Source organism: Mus pahari, chromosome 20 (assembly GCF_900095145.1).
Source record: "Mus pahari chromosome 20, PAHARI_EIJ_v1.1, whole genome shotgun sequence".
Lineage (NCBI taxonomy): Eukaryota > Metazoa > Chordata > Mammalia > Rodentia > Muridae > Mus > Mus pahari.
The window spans coordinates 32,869,486-32,896,040 of record NC_034609.1 but is presented as its reverse complement, the minus strand read 5'-3'; the positions used below and the strand labels follow the sequence as shown (position 1 = coordinate 32,896,040).

General features: G+C 47.8%; 1 protein-coding gene across 2 annotated transcripts in view; it reads right to left on the bottom strand.

Annotated features, from left to right (window-relative positions):
• Nucleotides 1-770: 770 nt before the first annotated feature.
• The window catches only part of Pmfbp1 (polyamine modulated factor 1 binding protein 1), a 49,643-nt gene continuing 23,858 nt past the window's right edge, over nucleotides 771-26,555 (bottom strand). For both annotated transcript variants that reach the window (XM_021220581.1, XM_021220582.1), the window contains 16 exons: nucleotides 23,471-23,641; nucleotides 22,743-22,853; nucleotides 18,352-18,478; nucleotides 18,107-18,264; nucleotides 15,994-16,234; nucleotides 13,438-13,627; nucleotides 13,142-13,295; nucleotides 11,888-12,055; nucleotides 11,522-11,659; nucleotides 7,488-7,652; nucleotides 6,768-6,935; nucleotides 6,278-6,445; nucleotides 5,355-5,458; nucleotides 4,854-4,928; nucleotides 1,532-1,767; nucleotides 771-1,031 (listed from right to left, as the gene is read on the bottom strand). In XM_021220581.1, coding sequence (XP_021076240.1) covers nucleotides 1,015-1,031; nucleotides 1,532-1,767; nucleotides 4,854-4,928; nucleotides 5,355-5,458; nucleotides 6,278-6,445; nucleotides 6,768-6,935; nucleotides 7,488-7,652; nucleotides 11,522-11,659; nucleotides 11,888-12,055; nucleotides 13,142-13,295; nucleotides 13,438-13,627; nucleotides 15,994-16,234; nucleotides 18,107-18,264; nucleotides 18,352-18,478; nucleotides 22,743-22,853; nucleotides 23,471-23,641 — 2,391 coding nt within the window. In that variant the 3' untranslated portion in view covers nucleotides 771-1,014. The remainder of the gene's footprint in view (nucleotides 1,032-1,531; nucleotides 1,768-4,853; nucleotides 4,929-5,354; nucleotides 5,459-6,277; nucleotides 6,446-6,767; nucleotides 6,936-7,487; nucleotides 7,653-11,521; nucleotides 11,660-11,887; nucleotides 12,056-13,141; nucleotides 13,296-13,437; nucleotides 13,628-15,993; nucleotides 16,235-18,106; nucleotides 18,265-18,351; nucleotides 18,479-22,742; nucleotides 22,854-23,470; nucleotides 23,642-26,555) is intronic.

The following is a 26,555-nucleotide window of genomic DNA, read 5'->3' as shown; positions in this document are numbered from 1 at the left end:
GCCTTTAAGCAGACGGATATCCAACACCATGAGAGAAGTTTCCAGAACTTCCCAGTACGCCATTCCCCTCTGCTCCCTTCTGCACTCTGGCGAGGTCGGAACCATGATTAACAGGGTTTTCTTGGTCTTGATTTGACTGGGGAGGGAGGCGAGAGTATTTGAGTCATTGCCCACCAGTGGGCTGCTTCCTCCCCTCTTCCCACCCTCCCAGAAATGCAAGCGCTTCCATCTCTTATTTTACCCTGGTAGCAATTTGTCTCTATTTCCTATAGACTGGAAATATGAATTCCAGACATGGACTCCGCTTAACAAAATCCTACCACAATAAAATAGTTTAGCTGTCCTTGGAGTTTGTAATAATGGAATTTTACTTGTATTGCCCTGGCTGGGGAGTAAAGTAAACTTGTTTAAAGGAGGAATGTAATATGGCAGCCAAGAAGGAAACAGATGGTGTGCTCCACCTCCGCCACTTGGAAAATACATCACTTATTTCTAGCACTTTTGGGCCCTAGCAATGTGTCCCTTTTTGAGGGGGGTGGTTTCTAGATTTTCCTTTTCTATTTAAAATTCTGGACAGAGACATGGGGTTGGGGGTGGGGAAAGACACTACTCTCTTGTTGGTTTAAAAACCCAATCCAGGTAATTTAGTAGCTTACTTTGGGAACATTGTTTCTCCTACAGAAGTAAAAAGGCCCGCCTGGTTTGATCTGTGGAAAACAGGGATGAGTCGGCGGCTAGGGAGACACACCTCAGAGACAGCAGGCGCTCATGGAGGCCTTGTTTGTATCTTTATTTCAGCGTCTGGGCCCAGAGGCTGGGGGGGGAGTGGGGTCTTACAACTCCACTTCAGGAGGTAGACAAAACGCAGCAAAGCATGAGCATCTTGCAAACTAGACAGGGGCCTTGGCGGACGACTGTTCCGTCAAGAAAGCTGGTTCCGGTCAAGAAAGAGGGGTGGGGACTCAATGTCCTTTGAAAAGGAGTATCAGTGACGCTTTGAGTGATGAGTCGATTCTAGCAGTAGGAGGAGCCTGGGGTGGGGACAGGAAGAAATGAGAGCTTTACTTTGGAGAGAAATGAATAAGCAACTTCTTGAGGACCAGCTTCATGGCTAGGCAGCCCTGTAGTAGGGTGACATTGGTGTGTCATGAGATGAACCATAGGCATAGCCCAGGCTGAGTGGAGGGCTGGGGGTGCTCTTGTGGGGTCTCCAGCCACGTAACAGAAGGAAGAAGTCTTTCCCTCTTTTCCCTACATCCCACAACAGGACTGAGGTAGGTCTGAGATCCGAGGTACCTGTCTCTCCCCAACCTTCTCAGATCTAAGGGACACTGCAGATGTTGGAAGGACTGACCACTGGTCCGAGGAAAGCTAAGTGGGTGACCAAAGGTTTGTAGTAACCTGTCTTCTTCCTTTATGACTTCTAACCCAACTATCTTTAAAAAAAAAAAAATAATGTCACATTATTGCTGTTTTGGTTCATGGGACAAGAGGGGACATCACGGTAGTAAAGAGTTGGCAGTGCAGGCACCTGAGGAGTGAGGTAACCCAATGTACTTGAGGTCAATTTTCGGTGTCAGGTCCTGGGGCATTCCTCTCCAGCCCAGGGGACTGCATAGCTTCCCCTTTTGGGAAGGCTCCAGTTTGTCTGGGGCTAAGGCCTTGACACAGATCCTCGGGTTCCCGGCCTTTAGCTTCTTCTCTTCTATCTCGTTCTTCAGCTTTTTGTTCTCCTGCTGCAGATGGATCATTACATTGTGGAGGTGGCTGTGGGAAGGGAGAGGGAGGTGAGGAAGGCAGGCGGCAGTATGGCCTACTTGACTCCTTGCTGGGAAGAATCCAGAAGGTGTCACAGCGGAGGGGAGGGGAGGGCCTACTTTTTCAGTGCTGGGTTCTTACATAGGCCCTGTGTCCCATAGAAGCAGCTTAGACCCAAGATTGAGGAACCACTCTGCCAGCTCCAGGCCTCTCATCTATACATTTCATTTTTAAAAAAAAAATATTTATTTTATTTTATGCATGTGAGTACACTGTAGCTGTACAGATGGTTGTGAGCCTTCACGTGGTTGTTGGGAATTGAATTTTAGGATCTCTGCTCACTCTGGTCAACTTTGTTCGCTCTGGCTGGCCCTGCTTGCTCCGGCCCAAAGATTTATTTATTATTATACATAAGTACACTGTAGCTGTCTTCTGAGACATCAGAAGAGGGCATAAGAGCTCATTACAGGTAGTTGTGAGCCATCATGTGGTTGCTGGGATTTGAACTCAGGAGCTTCAGAAGAGCAGTCGTCTTACCCGCTAAGCCATCTCGCCAGCCCTCATCTGTACTTTTGATGGGGACAATTAAACCTGGTTTGGAAGGATTCAGTTTGACAAATGATGGAAATCAGACAGAAGAACCGGAAGGTTGCTCTAACTGGTCTCACTTTGGGTGCCCACAGCTCTGTCTGGGAAGCTCTCTCACCCAAAGCCAACACTCTAGATCTTTCTGCTCCCCTTTTGGAAGAGGAGAAAGTATAGGATTACTGGCTCTGTTGAGAACACGGCCAATTTTTTTCTCCCCATTTCACAGATGCATTGGTAGAGACAGGGATATAGGGTTAAAAGATAACTTAGTGTCTTCTCTGTGGCTTAATAGATGACAACTATTACCAACCTATGGATTTCTCCTAACAAGTCTTGAGAGGAGACTCTTCGGGGATGGGGGGAGACATTAAACCTTCCGGGTTAATTTCTTTCCTCTTTGAAATGAAGAGGCCCTGGCTCAGTGCTTCGACTTAGGCTATTTTTGGCTTCCTAAACAGCACGGAAATGACACACAACAGGGAAATGACACACAACATGGAAATGACACACAACACGGAAATGACACACAACACAGAAATGACACACAACACGGAAATGACACACAACACGGAAATGACACACAACATGGAAATGACACACAACAGGGAAGCATGCTCTGACCTTGGATGGTTTTTGTGTGTGTGTGTGTGTGTTTTTTTTTTCAGACTAGCGAGATGTGGCCCAGGTTTCTCAGGGGATCCTGGGAAATGGCAAAATGAGCTGGAGCTTGCAGGCGACCACAGCCAACGCTCTACAGTAGGCCACGGTGGAACTAAGCTGCCACACGCGGCAAACTGTGGGTATTAAATGCGTGTTTGGATGGATAATGTTTCAACTTACAATGGGTTTATCCAGACACAGCCCCACCCTAAGTCAAGGAGTGCCCGTATTCTCAGCTTGTGAGGTCTCTCAAAGATTAAGTCAATGTGTGAAAAACACTTAGAATGCTGCTCCCCACATACTGAATAACAATTATTAGTTGACTTATTATTATTATCATTATTGTTATTATTATTAGAATGGCTTCCCTCCAAATAAGACCAAGGAAATTCAAGAATGAGTTCATGGTGAAAATGGGTTTCTCTGGAGCTTGGTAAAATATTTTTAAAAGGCCTGTAGTTATCTATTACAGTCCTAGAGATTGAGTCAAGAGAGTCTTGCCCAAACCATACAAGGGTTCCACCACCAGACTATGTCCCCAGCACTTTTCTTTCCCAATTTTTACTTTTTGAGACGAGGTCTCACTACATTGCCCAGTCTTGTCTTGAACTAGATCTGTAGGCAGGCCTTGAACCTATGGTGGCCTGTGCCATTGGATGTGGGGGCTTTTCAGAGTATGACAACTGTTATTTTAGCTAAATCTTTTCCTAAAACGTTTCCCCCCTCTGCTGGAAAGTGTCACGGTCCTTTTTTAGAGCAATCCCGTGACAGGGTGGATCCCCAGCCTCCTCGCTGGTCACATGCTTTATCCACTTGCTCTCTGAAAATCCGGCCTGTTCTCCTGTAGCTCGCCAGTCCCCGTGCCCCTAGTCAGGATCTAGTATGGACCCTTCTCTTCTAACAGTGTATGTGTGTCTTCTATATTCTGAACAGCCCACCCTGTGCCCAGCCTTGGATTCGTACTCTCCATTCACGGTGGTTCTGTTCTTCTCTTCATCCCATTATCCAAGCTCAGGAGGAAGCTTGCTCCCAGGAGCCCCAGATGGGATCCAGGTTTCAGAGACATTGACATTGCCCCACAACAGAACATGAGACAACTGCTGCTTTGGCCATCGTTGGCACATGCAAACCCTCTCCACACCCTCCTGGACTGTCAATCATGGTAGTCTCTATGTTCCCTGGGAAAAGCCTGGGAACCCCTACCTTAGGCCATGCCACTGCCCGAACCTTACCACCTCCAGGATTCCACTTTTAGACACTCATTTCCTCACCGCTGTCCTCAACCTCCCTTACACACCCATGCCTCACTCCCAGTAGACGACAACCTTTGACCAGGCGGTGAAGCAGGGTCACAGGGAGAGTAGGACCCTAAGTACAGGGACCTCAGTTTCCCGAGAACAAGATCAAACAGAGGAACCTTCAACCTGGACTTCCTGCCTTGAAATGGTTCCACCAGCGAGCTGTGGCTTCCTTGCGCCTTCGTTCATGGACATCTCTTCCAGCCACTTAGTTCATACACATAGTCCTGTCTACCACACATAGTCCTGTCTGCCATTACTCATTCTTTTCTTAATGCCCTCAGCCTCTGAAACTCACAGGAGTTGAGTGGAAGAAGGGTGTGTGTGATCTCTCACCATATTGCCATTGAGGGGAGGGTATTAAGGTCCGGTGTAGTCACGTGACATGCTAGTGTTGCAAAGGAACTATTTCAGGTCTCAGGGTCTGCCTGGATCTTTGTTTAGTTTTGTTTTTTCCTGGTGTGTGTGTGTGTGTGGCTGGTCCCCATACAGAATGTCAATCAACCAGGGATGGTCCCAAGAGGCAACTGTCCAGGGAGGAGGACTCACTCCTTTTCTCCAGTCAGCTTGGCAATGTATTTAACCTGTTCCCTCAGCTTGTTTCCCAACTTCTCATTGGCAATCCTGTAACAAAACACATAGGGGGAGAATGACTCTTTCCTAGAGCTGCGAGAAGCTGACTGATGGGCACTGGGTCTTCCCAGGAGGGGTTCTGCTGGCTCCTTGCCCTGCCCCTCCCACCCCACATCAATCACCTCTTCCCTAGAGGGAGAGCCTTGTCTGTCACTAAGGGACTCACATTCAGCTGATGCCTTTGTCTGTAAGGGATTGGATTCCAACGTGGGGAGAGGAAGCTTGGACCTCATGGAAACTGGGCCCTGTGCTTCGGATGCTACTCTGTTGCTATATAGCAGGGTTTGCAAGATGACCTGAGACCCCTCTGTCTGATTCTCAGTTCTTATGAGTGAGTTCTCGGGCAGGCATGTGTCACTGTGGTTCTCAGTTCTTCCTGGCCTTGGGACCCACCCTACCTCTGTCTCAAATACTCACTTCTGCTCCTTTGCCCATTGTTCTACGTTGTTCATAATCTGGTCATTCTCCCGGTGGTGCCTGCTGGGTTCTTTGGGCGTCAGCTTTGCAGGCGTGGGGCACGGCTTTACACACAGGAAGGAAAAACAAGATTATAAGGGATGAGAACACCGACTGCTACCTCCCTCCCCCAAATACTGGATTCTTTCTGAGAAAAGAAAAAAAAAATCAGCTCTGCTGTCCAACCTGAGGCCAGAGCTGCCATATGCAGGACCTGTGTACCTCACGGTGGTGACACCTCCGAGGAGGCGCTGTTCGTGGCTGATACGTACACTGATAGTAATGATTCTCAGGTTAATGACAATGGAGTGACTTGTTCTAAAACAGCAGTGTTCTGAGCCATCATCACAGCCAACAGAAGAAGACAACCAGTAAGAAGAGGCACTTCTTTTTCATTTGAGCAAGGGCCCTGTGGTCACCCTAAGATGTCCCAAGACTTCCTGCCATGGATGTCCCTGCTCTGATTGCTGGATATGTGGCTTGTCTAGAAAGCTTCTTAACCGCCTGGATGGCAAAAACTAGCAGGACATGCTCAGAGGGGAGCAAACCAGGGAAGGTAGGTGGGTGGGTGGGGGGAGGCGGGCATCTTTGTGAGTGGAAACTGATGTCCCAGTCTTTTGCTGGGACAAGGCTTTGTCTTGATTAGAGGTGACCCAGAAGTATCCAGACTCTGCTCCCTGCTGAATAATGTATGCATGTGTGTGTGTGTATATACACACGCGCACATGTGTGTTCATGTATGAGTATGTGCATGTATGTGTGCGTGCATGCGCGCGCGCGTGTGTGTGTGTGTGTGTGTGTGTGTACACCTGTTCCTTCCATCACCCCAAACTGCCCAGTCAGTAGGGGTGGAGAGGAAGTGACAGAATCCAAACAGTGCCCACCTCCTTCTCATCTGCAAGGAGGTTCTCTCTTAGAGTAGCCATTTCCTCCTGGAATTCTCGGAGCTGTGTCTCCTTAGCTGCCAGCATCTTAAGGTCACTCTGGTGCTGCCTCTGCCACTGCAACACCTGGTTGCTCATCTCCTCCAGTTTCTTGTCAAAGTTGTGCACCTACTCAGGAGTGCAAAGTGAAGGGATTGGGGAGGGGTAGTAGGGACGGGACCAGGCAAGGAGAAGACTGGCTTGGGGGGAGTGCAGGGGTGTATGCCTTTAATTTCCAGTGACCAGCAGGGGGCGCCCCTGCTCTGATCTTCCTGCCTGCCTGCCTGCCTGTCAGTCGTCAGTCCCGAAGCAGAGAAGGTGGAGTGAACCCAGCAGCCAAAGGGTATGGCTGAGTGCTAAATAATTCTGCCTGCAAAAGGTGACCTTGTGGACCTCTAATAGGAAGGGAGCCCGAGCGAGCGTCCCCCCCCCCCCAGCCCCAGCCTCTCACCTCTAGCTCGCTCTGCTGTTGGAAGCCCTGCAGTTTTTTTAACTCCATATTGAGCTTTTTCATCCTTTCCTCGTAAGCCGCGATTTCATCTTCCAGTTGAGCTTTCCTCTCTTGGGTCTGCTGCAAGCTGCGCTGCAGACTCTTTGTCTCGGAGGTTGCGTGAGTGAGCTTTCAGCAGAAAACACAGAGTGGATTAGAGTGGCTTCCAGGACCCTTGGGCTTCTCTGCTGAGTCTTTAGAACAGAAGGTCCCAGGCCCTCTCTGTGGTGGTGCCCATGGTCAGGTTGCAGGTGGTCCAGAGGGAAGGGGAGGGAGAGCGAGTGGCATTCACCTCTCTTCCCAGTCTTTCACCCCCTCCTCATTCCATTTCCAGTTTTTTTTTTTTTTTTTTTTTCACACTGATTTGTAGACATGACCGCCAGAGACGGGGCATGGATTCCCCTGACAATCCAGACTTTGGGAAAAACCCTGTCTGTGAATCACCAGTGAGTGGGAAGACTGGGTCGAGATTACCATCTCCGCCACCCTACAACGAAGACAAGGACACCAACATATAAAACTAAGAGAACATAGGCCTTCTTCGTTGGGCAGACAGCCCTGTCCGGGCAAGGGTTAAAAAGCACTGAAGAGTGTCAGTCATATAAGAAATGGACTCCTGGCCACTCGTAGCCCCGGAGTTTCTTTGACTGCTTCCTTGGCAGAGAGTGGGCGTGGCCTCACCTTCTCCAGGGCCTGTGTCAGGTCGTCCTGGCAGTTGCCCGACTTCCGCACAAGTTCCTCGTAAGCCTCTTTACTGACCATGTTCTGGAAACAGTTCTTCTCTTTCTGGATAGCCGAATCCAGCTGTGTCTGCAGAATCATGATGGAGTCTTTCTGGCGGGCTATCTTTAGGGAACAAGAACATCACTATCAAGGCTGTTCCTGGCATGCACAGATGCGCGACTGTAGGAGGCAAACAGGAATTGGGCTCTCTGGTATAGCTGCTGATGTGCATGCGCACATCTCCACCTCCCTGATAGGAAGAGCAGAGCCCCTTTCGAAGCTGCTCGGTATCTCTCCAGCTTCATTTCCCTTTATGGCTATCATATCGCCAATATAAAAAAAGCTCCGGGACCTGCTAAGTAGATGAGATATGTTTCACAGATGCAAAGATGTCTATCTGGGCTGGGGAGACAGCGCTGGGGAGATAGCTCGGTCCATTCGGTGCTTTCAAGGACTTGGGTTAGGTTCATAGAACCTGTTTTAAAAAGATGGGTCTCAGGGCTGGAGAGATGGCCCAGTGAGGACCCAAGTTCAATTCCTGGTTCTCACATAGTGGCTTACAACCATCTGTAGCTCCAGTCCTGGGGGATCTGATGCCCTCTTCTGGTTTCCGTAGGCATTGCATGCATGTGGTTCACAGGGATACAAGTAGCCAAACCATACATACATTTACATAAAAATTTTTAAAAATGATGCTGGGTATGGCAGTATGCTCTTATAATCCCAGTGCTGGGGAGGTTAAATAAGTAATCCTCTGGGATTCACAGGCCAAGCAGACTAGCATGTTTGGTGATTTCTAGGTTACTGAAAGACCCTGTCTCAGAAAAAAAAAAAAAAAAAGACAGATGACAGACGAGGAATTACCTGAAGTTGTCCTCTGGTCTCCACATACACACACATAGATGTTCATGAATACCCATGTGCACCAGCACACATGCAGATCTAGAACCCAACTCCAGCTCATAGATATGATTTAGCATTCTGCCTACCCAGCCCTATATGTGTTTTGGTCACCTCTGAGTCCTTGTTGGACCTCAGAGCCCAACACAAAATAGGCCCGCAATAGTCGGATAATAAACTGTAGGCATTCAATAGTCGGATAATAAACCATAGGCATGCAATAGTCGTGTAATAAACCGTAGGCCTGCAATAGTTGGGTAATAAACCGTAAGCTTTCGGTCGAATGAAAAGTTATACTGTTTAGTTAGAGATTCAAATTTTGTACCGTGCAAGGGGTGGGGATCTTACTGGATACAACCTTGGCAGTTTTTTTGTTTTTGTTTTTGTTTTTTTTAAAAACAATTCTGTGGGCTGGCGAGATGGCTCAGCAGGTAAGAGCACTGACTGCTCTTCTGAAGGTCCTGAGTTCAAATCCCAGCAACCACATGGTGGCTTACAACCATCCGTAATGAGATCTGCTTTCTTATGGTGCGTCTGAAGACAGCTACAGTGTACCTACATATAATAAATAAAATAAATCTTAAAGAGAGAGAGAGAGCCAGGTGGTGGTGGCACACACCTTTAATCCCAGCACTTGGGAGGCAGAGGCAGGCAGATTTCTGAGTTTGAGGCCATTGTGGTCTACAAAGTGAGTTCCAGGTCGGCCAGGGCTATACAGAGAAACCCTGTCTCGAAAAACCAAGAGAGAGAGAGAACTAGAAACACAAAGAGGAGTCACAACTATGATTACCTCTGCTATAGTACTGAGTTAAGGAGAAAGATGGTATTACCTTGACCATAAGAAGTAGGCACTCGACAGAATTCAACACCTATACTGACAAACCTCTAACCGAGGAACCGAAGGAAGCCGATAAAGGCGGCACTAAGCCCATTGGGCACGTTGTACTGAAGCTGGTGTGTGGCCTTAAGAGCAAAGGACGAGATGCCTACTAGCGCTGCAGCCCATCATCAAACTGAAGATACTGCCCAATGTGATAAGGCAAGATGAATAAAACAAAGATAAATATTACAAAGAAATATTTAGAGAACCGTGTTGTTTACAAATGGTCTAATTATCTTGCTAAAAAACGACCCACGAGCTTGGAGGTGTGGCGCATGCCTTTAATCCCAGTATGTAGGAAATAGAGGTGGGAGGGCCGTGAGTTTGAGGCCAGCCTGGGCTAGTGAGACCCTGCCTCAAGATAAATGAGTTCACGGGCCTAGTGTACAGACGGCCTGGGGCTTCATCCCTAGCGCCTGAGACACATGTACACAATCGCACACCTTGTGAGAGTGAACGGAAGGCCGACTGTAGCACATAAGCGAGCTTACTAAGATGTTCATAGAATTAATATATACAAATGAATGAGGCTTTATATCACTATTAAAAATTATAAAATACAGTGGGGACGCGAGACAGTCAAATAAATTCAAAAGTTCTTAATACATAGTTCCTTGTTTTCGAATAGCAAAAAAATTCCAAAATAGAATATAGAATATTGATGAAAGGAAGTACATCTTTAGAAAGCAAACTTAAGCCCATTTCTGATAGCTACTATCAATCCGGTGGATCTATCACATCTACGGGAAATGCTTTTTTCAAAAGTTGAACATAAAAAAAATAAAAAAAGTTGAAAATGAGCTCAAGAGATGGCTCAGCGGTTAAGAGCACTGACTTCTCTTCCAGAGGCCCTGAGTTCAATTCCCAGCAACCACAGGGTGGCTCACAACCACCCGTAATGAGATCTGATGCCCTCTTCTGGTGTGTCTGAAGACGGCTACAGTATACTCATAGACATAAAATAAATCATTGGAAACAAAGGTGGCTCTACCTTGACTCTCAACGACGGCCCCCTCTTAAAAAAAAATGTTGAAAATGTTTACCACCCCCACCCCTTCCCCCCCACCCCCACCCCCCATACTGGCGCTCTCACTTCTAGATCTACATGGCTATCTTTTGGCATCAGGCTCATACTGAACATTTCGGCAGCATTCCTTAGACGGGAGGAAGCTGCCCAGGAAGCTGAGTGACCAAGACCTCCAGATTTGCTGCTCTGGAGGACAAGATTCCAGTTCCCACGACCGCACACTGCGTAAACTCAAAATTAGTTAGTGTCTGTTACAAGTGCAAGGTCAGTTCCTCAGTTCCCAGGGGCAAGCAAGATATGGCCCTGGGGGGGGGGGNGTCACGTCATCACTGACTCAGACGCGTGACCTTCTTGCTACCACAGTGTGTCACAGAGTGCGGTTGGGAAGCGCTCAATTTAAGCTTAGAGTCGTCCTGCCATTTCGGATCTTTTTGTATTATGAAAGATTAAGGGAGGCCTGGGTTTTCATTTGTAGCTCAAGAGACTGGTCTTCTAAGAACTACATATATTTTTTTTTTTCTTGTCCAGAAAGGTATAAATATATTCCACTGGGAGAAGCATCACCGTGTGTGCTGGAGAAAAAGGGCGTGCATTAGAGTTTGGATGATCTGGGTTCAAACACTCGTTGGTCCCATCACTTACTAATTAGTGGCCCTGGGATTCAGCCTTTCTTTCCTTTGTAAATGGGGGACCACAGTGATGTATATGCTGTTAAGAGGGAAGTGGAGGGAGGGAACATCATCATAAAGAGAGTGAGCAAATTCAAGAGCAGCTCCTGGAAGAAAGGGCCCCCTCGCCTGGCACCTTTCTGTGCTTCCCAATTAGGTTTGACGATGTTCTCAAGTGGCTCCAAACAACGGCATTCAGAGTTCTTTGTCTAACTTGGAATGGTGGAAGATTTGGTGGAAAATTCCAGGTAGTTTGGGGGCAGGGGTTCCCCAAGTACGAAAAGAAACCTTTTACTTACGGGAAGAACCTAACCGAAATCCCCATGCCCCACCTCAGATACCAGCTTCTGTAGCCACCTCCCTCACCCGTCAAAAGACAGGGGATGAGCTGTCAGGGCCTCAGGGCCTGTAGCCAGGGAAGAGAGAGAGAAAGACAGAGAGACAGAGACAGACAGACAGAGACACACACGGGTATGAAGTCGAGGATCCCCTCTTTGGGGCAGCTGCTTCAACTCACCTCCATGTTCAGCTCTTGGATGACTTTCTGGGAGGAGTTGTATTTGTTGAGGGAGGAGTCGAGGTGTGAAGAGCAGGAGTTCAACTCCGCCTGCAGGTTCTCCTTCTCTTCTTCCAGCTTCCTCATATGCTCCTTGGCCTGCTCCCCCATTCAATAGGGAAGCCCACCCCATGCCCCCAGACAGGAGTTAATCTGAAACTCCTTCCCCCCCTCCCCTCCCCTCCTCTGCCCTGTGGCCCCCCCTCCTCTTGACTGCTCCCCTCTGCTGAGCTCTGAGCTCCCTGGCTGGCTGGCTGCCACCCTCTTGGCCTCCCCCCACCCTCCATGCACGGTCTGACCTTCCCAGGTCCTTTCTCAGTCTCTCACCATCTTCTCTTTCCTTTTCGCCTCTTGCCGCAAAGCCTCGATCTCTCCCTCCAGCGCTTTCTCCTGCTCCTTACTCTTCTTCAGTTGCTCTCGCTTCTCCTCCAAGAGCCCTTTTATCTCCTGAAGTTCCTCCTCTAGCTTCCTTATGGAGTTTGTTAGCTCCCTTTGCTGAAAGGGTGGGGGTGGGGGTGGGGGTGGGGAGACAGTTCCATACTATTATATTTGGGGAAAGAAATCCAGACAGTTCTACACAAAGGAGGGGGCTCAGCAAATACGGTAGGAACATCTGCTTCAATGCTCTGTAATAACTAAACCAATTTATGTAAGGGGTCCAGTTGCTAGAACGGCGACCTTCTTGCCCATTTAACCAACTCTTCCCATATAAACTTCTTTGAATGAAAAGCAAGGGCTGGTGAGATGGCTCAGCGGTTAAGAGCACCGACTGCTCTTCCAGGTGTCATGAGTTCAAATCCCAGCAACCACATGGTGGCTCACAACCATCTGTAATGAGAAACAAATAATAAAGAACCTATGGGCCGGATTGAGCCGGGCCTGGAGGGCAGGGGACGGGGGGTGGGGGTGGGGGAGCAAATCTTAGAAAGCATAAAAAGGATGCGTTGGGGAATCAGAGACTTTCAATCGATGGACAAAGGCAGCCTTGCGATCATCATCAGAAGAGCGGTAGGGTCAGGAGGTGAGCATTTCCTGCAGATAAGCAGATGAAGGAGCCAGCTCTGGTGGCTTGGATGAGAAGGTCCTTCATAGGCTCCTGCATGTGAATACCAGGTCCCCAGTTGTTGGCACTGTTTTCAGGGGAAGGTTAAGTGGTGTGGCCTTGCTGGACGAAGTGTGTCACCGGGAATGGGCTCTGAGAATGTAAGGCCTTGTCCTATTTCTGCTTTGTGCTTGCGGCTCACGTTGAGACCTCGAAGCATCCTGTTCCAGCCAGCATGCCTACCAATCCCCACCCCCACCCCCCGCCGCCATGATGGGACTCGAACCCCCTGATGGCCATAAACCCGAATAAGTAGTTTCCTTGGTGTTGCTGTTTTATGACAACCAAGTAACCGATATGGCAACCTGCATTGTCCTCTGGTTATTTTTAAACAAAATCTTTGAAAGCACTTACTATTGGCCATGGGAACCGGTTTTTCGTAAGCGGCTGGCACAGCGGTCTAACACAAATTTCTGGAAAGTTATACAGACCGAACTCCTTGGTCCCAGGCAGTCTAGGCTGCCTGCCTGCTCTCTCACCTTTTGTTCAGAGACTTGGGCACTGTGAAGCAGCTCATCTATTTTTTTCTCATCTTCATTCAGTGTCTTCTGAAGCAGCAACTTTTCCTTTTCTGCATTCGAGAGCCTTCTCTGGCCTTCACTGAGTTCTGAACTCAGTTCCTGTAGCTGTTGCCTACAGCGAGGTGATCACAGGAAGAGCTTCAGGGCCTGTGGTGATGGGCTGTGGAGATGGTCCCACCCTAGGGCCTGCCATCTTATGAGTCTCCTTCTGGGCCGCTGCCAACCTGTGGGGCTGGGGGCCGGGGCCAGGGTACCTGTTGTGTTTTCGTTCATCCTCAGTTTCCGAAGACTCCTTCTGTAGCTTATGCAACTGGCTCTGCAGATCCCTAATGACATCTTCCTTCCGCTTGTCCTGGAGAAGGCAGTTCTCGATTTTCCGATGAGCATCCTCTAGGTTGCTGGCAGAGAGGCGTGCTTCCTCCTTACACTGGGTTAGATTCTGATCTGAAGAAGCCGAGGAGGGTCCCGTGTGGGAGGGAGGGCATCGGACGCTTTGGTCAGGGCTCACTAAAGACTCACTCTCTATCCTGATACGGACTTCAGTTCTCGGCCTGTCCTCGCCTCTCCTGATGCCGTCTGGAGCTCTGCTAAATTGTCTGCCTTCAACTACCCGTTAGCCCTGACTAAAACAAAACGAATTGCTAGAAACTGTTCAGCGTTTCCTGTGTAGCTCGGTCTGCCAGTAGGGACTCATCCCGGTCCTCAAGGAGTTTAGTCTGGTGAGTATTATGATTATCCATCTATTACAGAGAATACAGGAATGTCATTTATTCATTCATTCATTCATTCATTCATTCATTCATTCATTGGTGCTGGGGACCAAGCACACGCAAAGCACAGCACATGTTCTGCCGCCAAGCTACATCCCGGCCTGAGAACTCTGCCGTGCTAAACTTACCCTGTCCCTGGACTCAGCTGTGACGGATGTGGATGGACTGGTGAGGGGGGAGAGAGGCTGGTGCACACTTGGGGGGGGGGTTGTTCTAGGGAGGGGATCGGCGGAACAAATGTGTCGCAAAGAGCTAGCGGGAGAGGGATGACTGGTTAAGCTGGATGGAGAATGGGAGGCTGCAGCTGGGCAAGAAGGTAGGTCAGCGGAGGGCGATCAGAAGCTTGACGACGGCCTGAGAGAGATGCTGAGAGACGGGAGGCAGTAACCAGAGACCCGTGTAGGGGAAAGTCCCAGGGCAAAGTTGGGCACGGTGGTGTAAACTGGAGGCAGAGGCAGGAAGAGCCTTAGGGGACCAACCTGGTCTACACGGTGCGTTCTAGGCCAGTCAAAGCCATGTAGTGTGACAATGTCTCAAATAAATGAAGACAAACAAACAGGAATGTATTCGATTGGAAAAGACTTCCAGCAATAACCTTCTATCCCCCTGCTTCCGCTGAGGAAAGAGACCTGGTTGAACTGTCATTGGGGATATGTGTGTGTGTGTGTATGTGTATGTGTGTGTGTGTATATATATATATATATATATATATATATATATATATATATATATGTATATTCAGATATATATTATACACATAATACACACCTACTATATATATATATATATATATATATATATATATATATATATATATATATATAATTTTTTTTTTTTTTTGGTTGAGTGTGTTTTCTCACCCTACTCTTGTTTAAACACAATCCTCCCATTCCTTCCTTGAAGTGCCCTGGTCTGGTATACTGGGAAGAAAAGATGGTGTCACCAAAGAAGGAATCAGACGTTTTGTAAAAAGGAGAAAATAAAAACAAGCACAGATGAGATTATTTTCTAGTTTGGAGCAGCTGAGGAGGGAGGGGTGCTGAGGAGATGCTGTGCCCTCCAAGGCAGGGCTGGTTACAGCTGCAAAGTTTCTGAGGAGGGAGCTCATGAAAACAGTGACCTATGGAACCAGAGAGGGTGGGCGCAGTGCCTGCTGGGATGGAGGACTCGGGTCGGGGCGTGGAGACAAGGAAATATGTGTGAGGTCTGTGTCAGACTGAGGGCTAATTCTATATAGCCAAGGGGTGAGTGTGGGTGGCTAACCCTGTCAGGGCAGAGCTAGAGAGAGAGGAACCTTGTTTTGGATCTTCTATTTACATCCAATTCACCTAGTGTTGAAGGTACCTCTTTGGAGTGGCCAATGCAATGAGTTTTATGAGCTCTCAAGGTTGTCTCACTATCAAGATAAGAACATTGTCACCGAGCCAAGTGTGTTGGCACACGCCTTTGATCCCAGCACTCAGGAGGTAGAGGCGGGCAGATCTTTGTGAGTTCGAGGCCAGCCTGGTCTTCAAAGACAGTTCCAGGACAGCCAGGGCTACACAGAGAAACCCTGTCTTGAAAAACGAAAACAAACCAAAAAACCCCCAAACTACCCCTAAACACTGTCATCATCCCAAAGAAACCCTGTACCCAAGGTTGAGAAGAGCTTGGTGAGCGGAGAAAGCAGTTTCCTCAGAGAGGGGAGCACACACTATAGAACAGAGGGTGTGTAGAAGCCGGAAGGACAGGGTAGGATTGAAAACGAGGGAGCGGGAGGGAGAGCGAAGATATGTGATGGGCCTGGAGAAGACAGAGCCAAAACATCGTGTCAGGAAGCAAACGCAGAGCCCTGTCCTCTCTGGGGCAGTCATTCATCTGAGGTGGTGGAGGGAATGGTGGGACCAGGAGGCTGGAGCAGGGGCTTCAGAGGGGTTCTGGGTTTAAGAGGCGAGAGTTCAGGAGAGTTGAGGGAACTTCTGGGAGCTACAATGAAGCCATGTGGGTGTGGAGAGAGAGGGTCAGAAGTGTGGTGGGGGCAGTGTGAGCCCTGGGTCTCACCTGACACCTTCAGCTGCTCCCTGGTCTCCTCAAGACTCTCCTTTAGCTTCTGGATCTCCGCCCGTAGGGCCTCGCAGTCTATTTTGGTTGTGCTATGCCTAGCTTCTTGGAGGCTGGCGTCCAGTTCTTTGGTCGTACTCTGTAACTTCTCCAGCTCTGCCTCTTTCTCCCGGAGGCTGTTCTGCACCTGCGTCTGATTCTTCTCCAGCTCGTGCAGCCTCTCATCCTTGTCTTGGAGCAACTGAGGAGGCCAAAGAAGAGACACTGGGGGAGGCTCAAGTACCAAGCCACGGGTCCCGTTACAAAGCTATTCGGGATCTCCGTGCACACCACTGGCACGCAGTGCTGGGATGTCCCAAGAAGTCTACCTGTGCTCCTTGCTATGCCATTTTGGGTTCCCTCAGGCTTTTTTTTTTTTTTTTTTTTCTGAAGTAGCCAGATGGCAACTTTCAGAGCACAAGCCAGAGCTACCAGTGTTCAAAACTCTCTGCTGGAAAAAAGGCCCAAGTCTTTATAGCCACATCCCAGGAGGCTCATGATCTGGTCCTACTTGGGCTACCTGTCTGGTTTTGCACCCAGAAAACCACACCCTTCTCGGCTTCAGCTAGCCTCCTGGACCTGGAAGGGGTCTTTGTGCTTGCTGTGCCCTCTGTCTGGGCTGTTCTTCCTTAAGAACCCTGCCTTCAGCTCTCTCTCAGAGTATTAGCCATGACACCATGGGGTCAACCTGGTCGTTCTGTCCCTGCGTTCCAATCTCTGCCCAGTGTCACCTTACCAGAGAGGTTCTCCAGGACAACCCAGTACAACAGCCACCAAGTGGTTTCAGGAGTTTGTCAGTCTCCGCTGCAGCTCCTTCAGGATTTACATGTTAATTTCGTTACTCCCTGGGACCCATCTCCGTGTGCAACGTATGGTGTGAGTGCCGTGAGACCAGAGTGGGAGCATGTCTCATGGTGTGTGTGTCAGGGCATAGCACCATGTTTAGCTTATCGTAAGCACTCAAGAGTGCTGAATGAGGTATCTGGAGAGATGGCTCAGCGGTGAAGAGCACCGACCGCTCTTCCAAAGGTCCTGAGTTCAATTCCCACATGGCGGCTCACAGCTATCTATAATGGGATTTGGTGCCCTTTTCTGGTGTATCTGAAGACAGCTACAGTGCACCCATAGAAATAAAATAAATACATCTTTAAAAAAATTAGGCTGAATGAACGCACCTACAGACTCTTTGCTTTTTTTTTTTTATTGCTCCACTTTTCTGGATGCTTCTATTTTGACAGGCAGGGTTTCAGCCTTATTTTAACACAAGAGGTTTTAATGATGAAAAGTCGACTTATTATTTTTCTTTTTTTTTTTTTAAAGATTTATTTATTTTATTTATATGAGTACACTGCACTTGTCTTCAGACACACCAGAAGAGGGCATCAGATCTCATTACAGATGGTTGTGAGCCACCAGGTGGTTGCTGGGATTTGAACTCAGGACCTCTGGAAAAGCAGTCAGTGCTCTTAACTGCTGAGCCATCTCTCCAGCCTGACTTATTCTTTTTCATAGCACCAAGGAAAGTACAGGGTTTGGATTGTGCTGACCATTAAGGCTTGTACTGGTTTCAAACATCCTCCAGTTCTTGGCAACTGGTTCTCAGCTTTCCCAGGAACCGGTTTATAATGTTGACTATAGACCTCGTAGGCTACAGCATGGCTCCACTAGTGTTCCATATGCTCAGATTAATATATGCAAAAGATCACTGTGTGCGTGTGCGTGTGTGCATGCGTGTGCGTGTGTGTGTGTGTGTGTGTGTGTGTGTGTGTGTGTGTGTGCAGGTGATTTGTTTTTGACACAGGGGATCATTATGCAGCCTAGGCTGGCTTTGAATTTGTAATCCCTCTGCCCCAGCCTCCCAAATGCTGGGGTTGCAGGCATTCACACCGCCCTGCCCAGCTTCACACCCAGTTCTCACTCGTTATTGGAAAGTTGTGTGAGTGATGCCTGGCTGGAGGAGTCCTTGGTCTCTAAAGCATCCATCCGCCTGAGGCAGGGGAAGCTCCTGGCCAAGACTGGCTTCACCCTGCCCCCCTTGGCTGCTCCAATCAGGACCCGCGAAGGGCTAGCTCACCTTGTCCTTCTTCAGGGACAGCTTCTGTGACTCTGTGTACTGTTGCTGCAGATCTTGCAGCCGGTACTGCAGGAAGACAGTCTCCTTGTCCTTCTTCTCGATGACACAGGACGTCTCTTCCCGCAGCCCGTGCAGGTCTAGCTCCAGCTTCATCATGTCTAGTGTGGGTAAGACAGCAATGCTTAACCCTCAGAGGCCAGGTGCCCTCTGCATCTCCCTGGCTGCAGCTCACGGGCCTCTTTTACCCTTCATGATCTTTTTCTTCTGTTCTGACACAGCTTCCAGCTCCGTGCGCAGGTCCTTCACAAGGTTCTGGTACTCTTCCACGTGCAGGCACTGGCTGTCTTTCTGCTCTTGCAGGTGCTTCAGGATCTGAAGGAAGCAGAGCAGGATGGGGGGACACAGGAACCAAACTCCTCCCTCCCTCCATCCCTTCCTTCATTCCTCACTCCATCCCTCCTCCTTCCCTCCCTCCTCCCATTCATCCTCCCTCCCTCCTCCCTTCCTCCTTTCCTTCTTTCCCTCCCTCCTTCCCTTCCTCCCCCCTCTTTCCCTCCTTCCTTCCTCCCTCCCTCTTTTCTTTCCTTCTTTCCTTTCCTTTCCTTTCCTTTCCTTTCCTTTCCTTTCCTTTCCTTTCCTTTCCTTTCCTTTCCTTTCCTTTCCTTTCTTCCTTCCTTCTTTCCATGTTTTCTATTTCTTTAGTGTGTGCATGTGTGTGCACGCATGTGTGTGTGTGTGTGTGTGTGTGTGTGTGTACACGAGCCAGAGGTTGATTTCTGGTGTCTTCCTCACTCATTCTCCATATTGTTTGTTTGTAATTTATTTTTGAGACAGGGTCTCTCGTTGAATCTCGCCCACTTAGCTAGACTGGTTCCCAAGAACTGTCTCTGCTTCCTCAGTTCTGAGATCAGACATATAACGTCATATTCCGTTTTTCATATGAGTGCTTGGTGTCAGAGTCAGACACCCATGCCTGCATAGCAAGCACTTTTGACTCAACCACCTCTTTAACCCTTGGAGGGTTGCTTTCCCTAAGGCAAAAGGTCCACAGAACAACCACCTGGGGACAGATGGCAGAGAAGACAGTATCAAGAGGCCAGTGAGGGCACAGGGGAAAGGTGGCTAGTAGCTGGAGTTCCTCAGACAGTGGCAACTGTTGCCTAATCTTGTGACTATACTAACCACCAATGTGTTTTATCTCAATCTGACAGACATTGAAAATAACTCATCTTGAGAGGGAATGGAAGACTTACCATGTTCGCACAGAATGCCATCTTGGCAACAATATATTTAATGGAGTTTCCAGCTAGGAACCATCATAGGTACCAGGGAGAGTGGAGCATAGAACACAGACACAAATCCTTGCCTGGGGAAGCTGGTCTTAAGCAGTGAGAGACAGTGATGTTAAGAGTGATCTACAGAGCTGGCCAGAGGTTGCTGAGGGCTATGGAAGATACCACAGAGCAAAGCAAGCATGGTAGTGTGCACAGGGTATGGCGGGAAGGAGATCTCCACATAGGGACTTCCTGGAGAAGGATCGAGGAAGGCATGCTGGGATACCTACAGGAGAGCTGGGCCACAAACAGGGAACTAGATGGAGGCCAAAGAGGAGGACTGAAGGGTTACCATGGGAACAGTGGAGGAGGAGTGGGAAGAGTAGAAAAACTCTGGTCCATTCCGTTGTGCTGGGGACAGGGTTTCTTCAAATATTTCCTTTCATTCTACAGAAGACACTGCCTTCCCAGAGGCAGAGGGTAGGGCCGAGGCTGGAAAGGGACCACCTGGCATCCAGGGTCCTGAGGGAATTGTTAGGTGATCTTTTAAGTCAGTAGGGAGAGCTGCAGCATAAAGACAGAGGTGACAGCTGGAGAAATGCAGGACAGTCACCCAGTGACCCTGTGTGGGGCTTCAAAGACATACAGCAACCCGTGCCAACTGTGGGAAGAAGAGGTTTCTGGGAGAAGCTGGTGTACACTACTGACAGCACATCTGGACAAGGTGGGGGTAAGTTTGGATAGAAAATACAAAATAGTGGGAGAAAGGTTGTTACAGCTACACTTTATGTCAGCCCGACAAGATCCACAAACCTCTGGGAACGTCTATGTGACTGTTTTCAGAAAGGCTCAGTTAAGATGGCCGACCCACTGGGGATGTTGGGCTGGGGTTCTGGAGTGAATGCAAAGAAGAGAGCATGCTGAGCTCTAACATTCATCTCTCTCAGCCTCCTGACTGGATACAATGTGGCCCGGCACCCCATGTTCCTGCCACCAGATGCATTGACACATGGCTACACTCTCAAAGTGTGGGTCAAAATAAGCCTTTCTTCCCTTAAGCCCTTAAGGTGTGCCTTGCCAGGTATTTTGGTCACAGTAAGGAGAAAAGTAATACACTGTCTCTCTCCTCTCTCCTCTCTCCCCTCTTTCCCTCTTCCTCTTCTCCCTCCCTCTCCCCCTCCCCCTCTCCCCCTCTGCCCTTCTCCCCATCTCTCTCAGAGAAGCAGGCATTATTTCAAAGTGGCTATTGATGAGACAATGTTATGTAGTTGTTTCCTCTGAGATTGAAACATTATACACCATGAAGGGAAGCTTCTTAGAATAGAAGGTCAACACCTCAGACTAGCTTCCGGATGGCAGTCCCTGAAACCGACCTGATTCACCAGGCCCCTCCCCTCCAAAGAAAGAAAAAAGGCAGCCAAGGGTCTCTCTTTAGACAAGACAACCTACAAAGACCTTGTGGCCCGGAAGAAGCAGAAGTTAGCTGAGATATCATAGATCAGCTGACTCCCTGGCAAGGATGCTCTCCAACCTGTCGCGCTGCCTGCAGGCTGTGCGGTGACCTCCAGCTGTCACCCATGCTGGGGTAAGCTTTGGCAAGCAGCTAGCTTTGAGACATTTCTGCTTCTGGAAGGCACCCCTCACCCACATTCTGGTAAGTAACCCTAAGAGAGCGCATTCCGTAACCCTAGGAGAACACATTGACGCACCAAGCTGAACCTTGGTGGTCTCCACATTTTTGTCAACGGTATCCCCTATCTGAACTGAGATGCCCAGGTGAGATAGGTATGTTGTGTCTCCCCAGGAAAAGGCTTGTCATACAACAGATGGTGTTGCAGGTCCGGATGTGACCGCCACCATTTAAACAGACAGGAATGACATTCATTGTTTTAAGGATGATCCTCAAAGCTCAGTATCCATACCACAGTCATCCTAGCTGCTGGGACTGCAAAGTCTTTATTATTATTATTATTATTATTATTATTATTATTATTATCACTATTATTAGATATTTTCCTTATTTACATTTCAAATGCTATCCTGAAAGCTCCTTATACCCTCCCCCCACCCCTGCTCCCCTACCCACCTACTCCCACTTCTTGGCCCTGGCCTTCCCCTGTACTGGGGCATATAAAGTTTGCAAGACCAAGGGGCCTCTCTTCCCAATGATGGCTGAATAGGCCATCTTCTGCTACATATGCAGCTAGAGACACGAGCTCTGGGGGGTACTGGTTAGTTCATATTGTTGTTCCACCTATAGGGCTTTCTCTAGCTCCTCCGCTGGGGACCCTGACCACTAGAGGTCCCCTTAGAGAGCCCCTGTGTTGTTTCCTTTCTTAGCCCCTTCGCTGTTCTTAACTGTATGCTCCATCTCCATCCAGACCCATGCAAGCTTGCATGTATTCTCCTCAATATTATTAAGTTGGTTCTGTCATAGACATCATGTTTAGGTATTACAGACTCAAGAACTCACCTCTGGGTCTACATTTTGACTCCTGGTCCATCAAAACTTGCGATTTGTTTACGTGGCTTAACTTCTTGTTTATTATTTAGAATCAACTTGAGAGAGCGCTCCTAAAAATACTTTACGTGTGTGCATGTGAGTTTGTGTGTGGGCAAGTGCATGTGAGTGGCAGTGCCCGTGGGGTTTACACTCCGATGGCTGAAGTTACTGGAGGTTATGAGCCATCTGATATTATAAGTGCTGGGATCTGAACTTGGGTCCTTTGCAACTTGAGAGTTCTTAAGTGCTTGAGTCATTTCCTTAGACCAAGTTTTGATACTGCTTTGAAGTTACAGAATAAGAAAGAAAAAGACTAATGGGCTTGTATTGATAAGTTTCCCCATATTTTCATCTCTAGACAAATTCTATAAGTTTTTAGCATCCGAATCTGTCAAGCCAACAGTATTATCCTGCTAGGATGTAATCTTAGAAGTGGGTAAGAAGGTGGATGAGTTCTACAGTCTACCTAACGTTGCCACAGTCTTTGGGCTGGAGTACATTATCCACAGTATTGTTTTGGTGGGGCTGGCCAATATTACACAAATATAGAACACTTACAAACCATACTATCAAAATAAACAAAAAAAGGGGGGGTCTGGAGAGATGGCTCAGCAGTTAAGAGCGCTGACTGCTCTTCTGAAGGTCCTGAGTTCAAATCCCAGCCACCACATGGTGGCTCACAACCACCCGTAATGAGATCTGACGCCCTCTTCTGGTGTGTCTCAGAAGACAGCTACAGTGTACTTACATATAATAAATAAATCAATCAATCTTCAAAATAAAAAAACCAACCAGAGAAGCCCAGAAGCAAGCAATCTCCCCCAACCTAATCCCGCAGAAGAGAAAAGGAACCCCCTACCTTTGTGATGTCTTCACAGTCTTCTGAGGAGGTAGGGGGATGCCTGTGGGTGGCTGTGTAGGAAGCAAACTCAGCTTGCAATTTTATCAACGCCTCCTCACGCTCCAGAACCTGCAAGAGATCGCAGGAGGCCAGTCAGGGTGATCGATCAGTAACACACGCTCGGGTGTGCAGTGGGCTTCCTCCCTGCAGTGCAGATCTGTGGTATAACTGCAGAATTCACAGTGCCCTTCCTGTGGGCTTGGGATGGAGAGGGAATCACCCTCTTAATCCTTCATCAGGTTGTCTAAGTCACACAGAGTGGCTTGCCTCACTTCTGCCAGTGGCCTCTTTTTTTTTTTTTTTTGGAGCCTTTCTGAACATCTATGCTTTATGAGGTCCAGTTTAGGAAGTGGGCTTCGGGGACGCTATGGGAAATGTGCCTAATTTACCAGTGGCCAAGAGTGTTTGATGGCTAAGGACGTTTCTTGTGGAGTGGGTGAAAGTATGAATTCTTCAAGGGAAATTAAGGAACATGTAATTTGTGTTTAATGTACCTCTTTAGAATATTGACTTACTTGAATATGGTGGGGACATATGCCACAAAGAATATGATCAAGAGGCAGGGTCAAATTTATGTGACATTTGAGGAGTTTTCGCTAAAGAGTTGGGGGTGACTCCCCCTTCTCCCTTTCTCATGGCTCTCTGGGGGAGTCTGGTAGGACAGGGTTCCAAAGTAAGGCTTGTACCAAAGAGTTGCTGCAGGCCAGTTTATTCCGAAGCTCCTGGATTAGGTCATCCTGTTCAGAAACCTTTTGCCAGACTTCAGACAGTCGCTTTAGGGTCTCCTGATGCTCATGAGTCATGCACGGAGAAGTGTAGATTCGAACCTTCGGGTGGTCTCCTTTGTTCTCAGAGTCCTGGGACATTTAAAAATAATGAATTGGCTTTGTTTGAAATTTTCAAGTCAACCTCAGAGTCTTACTAGATGTTTGCAGGTTATTCGATCACACTGTGAACCCAAAGATTGTGCTATTTACTGAAACAAAACAAAACAAAACAAAACAAAACAAAAAACCCTGTTTCTAGTGTGGCTCCGCCTTAGCACACACCTTTAATCCCTCTGTTTGGAATGCAGACAGGCCCTTAGGGCAAACCTTTAATCCCAAACAATGAAGGCATAGTTTGTAGAAGGAAGCACCTGTGCTTAAAAGTGATATCTAATTGAGGGGCAGACAAAGTGATGAATCAGAGAAAGATTTGATAGAATAGGATCTGCCCAACTCTCAAGAGACAGGAAAGGGAGGCTATGTAAGGGGCAGTTCAGAGAGGGAGGGAAAGGAAAGAGGCAGTTTTACACGGACAGTTGAACAGACACAGGTTGCAGAGCAGGAACAAGCTAAACACAGGAGACGACAGAATGAGCCAGAGAATGAGAAGGAACTAGAAGATTGGAACAGATTTCCAAAGTTAGTATCAGGCCAAGCAGAGCAATTCGGGAGAGGCCAAGAGAAAGAAGCCAGATTGAATCAGTCAGCTTGGAGAGGAATTTGAGCCACAGCAGCTGAGTTAAACCAGAGGTCAGGGAGAACTAGGGAGGGGTGAGCATATTCCGCAGTGAGTCTCAGTGGCTGAAAACATTCTAGGTCTAGATTAGATTGTACAGAGGCTGGACGCTTCCAGGGCTAGGCTTAGGATAGCAGACGGAGGCAGTAAGCCTCAGAGACAATTACTGCAGGAGAATAAAAGTTACAGTTATAAGTGGACTCATGTGCTAAAAGTGCATGTTCACTTTCAGTTAGCAGAATGTCCTGATCAAAAGAAAAAAATATATCAACCAGTATAGTCTCAAGATGAAAGTCCCTAAGGGTCCTCAAGAGCATGCACTTGTGTCTTCTGTGACTCGGGTCCCTCCCCTGTGACGACACCCTGTGTTACCAATGTTTTTGGTAGCTGTGAGTCAGTGTTCCAGGCATACCTGTGTGCGTATCTGGATAGTTTCCTTTTACAAATGAGTGTCGCTGCACACTGTTTTAATGATGTGCTTCACGTAACAATTTGTTGAGGATTTTTTCCTTATTCTTTATTTGTAGATCTGTTGTATTCTCCCCCAGCCCTCTATCTGTGTGCATGTGTGCATGCATGCAGATATATGCATGTGCATGCTCATGTGTGTGGAGACCAGAAGTCACCACTGGGTGCCTTCCTCAATCATTCTCTGGTTTATTTTCTGAGACAGAGTTTTCTCGTGAAACTGCAACTCACTGATTTGCCTAGACTGGCTGGTCAGCAAGCCCCAGGGATTCCCCTGTCTCTCTCTCCTCAATGCTGGATTACAAGACTACTTTCAAGGTTGACTTTTTCAAAACTAGACTCCTGGGAATTGAACCTGGGTCATCATGCCTGCAGGTTAAGTACTTTACTGAGCCATCTCCTCCAAGTCTATCTTATTTATTTATTTTTTAAAGATTTATTTATTTTATGTATGAGTACACTGTAGCTGTCTTCAGACACACCAGAAGAGGGCTTCAGATTCCATGACAGATGGTTGCGAGCTACCATGTGGGAATTGAACTCAGGACCTCTGGAAGAGCAGTCAGTGCTCTTAACCACCGAGCCATCTCTCCAGCCCAGTCTATCTTATTCTTAAATTACTTTCAAATTAAATAAACATTGTGTCTGTCTTCTCTCTATACTGAGACCTTGTCGGCAAGTGTGTGTTTCTCTTTGACACCTACATCTAGCCCTGTACCCTCTCCAGTTTTCAGAGAGGACAAAAAGTGCACATCCTTCTAGAACTTTTATCAAATTATAAATGGATCCACAGGGAAATGTGTTGCGTTGGATTTGTAAGACATAACAATAGATTTTGAAACTCAAGATGTCTTAGAGATTTACTTGTGGTACATGCGTGTCCATTCTCCACTATCTTTCTTTAATATCTTTTTTTTTTTTTAAGATTTATTTATTTATTTATTTATTATATGTAAGTATACTGTAGCTGTCTTCAGACACTCCAGAAGAGGGTGTCAGATCTTGTTACGGATTGTTGTGAGCCACCATGTGGTTGCTGGGATTTGAACTCTGGACCTTTGGAAGAGCAGTCGGGTGCTCTTACCCACTGAGCCATCTCACCAGCCCTCCACTATCTTTCAATTGTTTGAATTTAGTCAGTTTCTTTTTGATGGATGGGCACATGGACTATTTGTAGTTCTTTTCTAAAACAAAGCTGAACTGAACCCTTTGGCACATCAATCTTTGAGTACCTTTTGGCAAGTGTATAGATGAAAGGCCTAGAATTGCGATTGTAGTCTATGGCCCAAACCAAAATAGACACTATACAACTGTCCTGCGAGGAGGCTAGCACACTGGACACTCTCATCAATAGGACTGTTTGCCAAGATATGTGTGTGTATGTGTGTGTGTGTGTGTATGTGTGTGAACATGCATGCAAGTGTGTGTAGTGGCCACAGGGATCTTCCTGTCGCTGATTCCCCCATGCTAGGATTGCAAGCAAGCACTGCAACACTCAGCCTTTTTTACATGGGATCTGGGGGATTGAACTCAGGTCCTTGTGTTTGCAAGGCAGATGCTTTCCTAAGTGAGCCATTTCCTCAGCTCCACTGTATCTATAACATCTTCCTTAGACAGCTGTCCTTAGACAGCTGAAATCATGCATGAAGTCCACTATTCATCTTGTCATCAGCCCGTGGTAGTAATGGGGAAATCGAGGCACATAGTTAGAATAGCTCAGGGTTCTAGTCTGGATGGCAGGTCTTGTCTCCATTAAACTTGTCTCCCTAACTCCCAAAGCACTCTAGTTTCAGGCAAAGT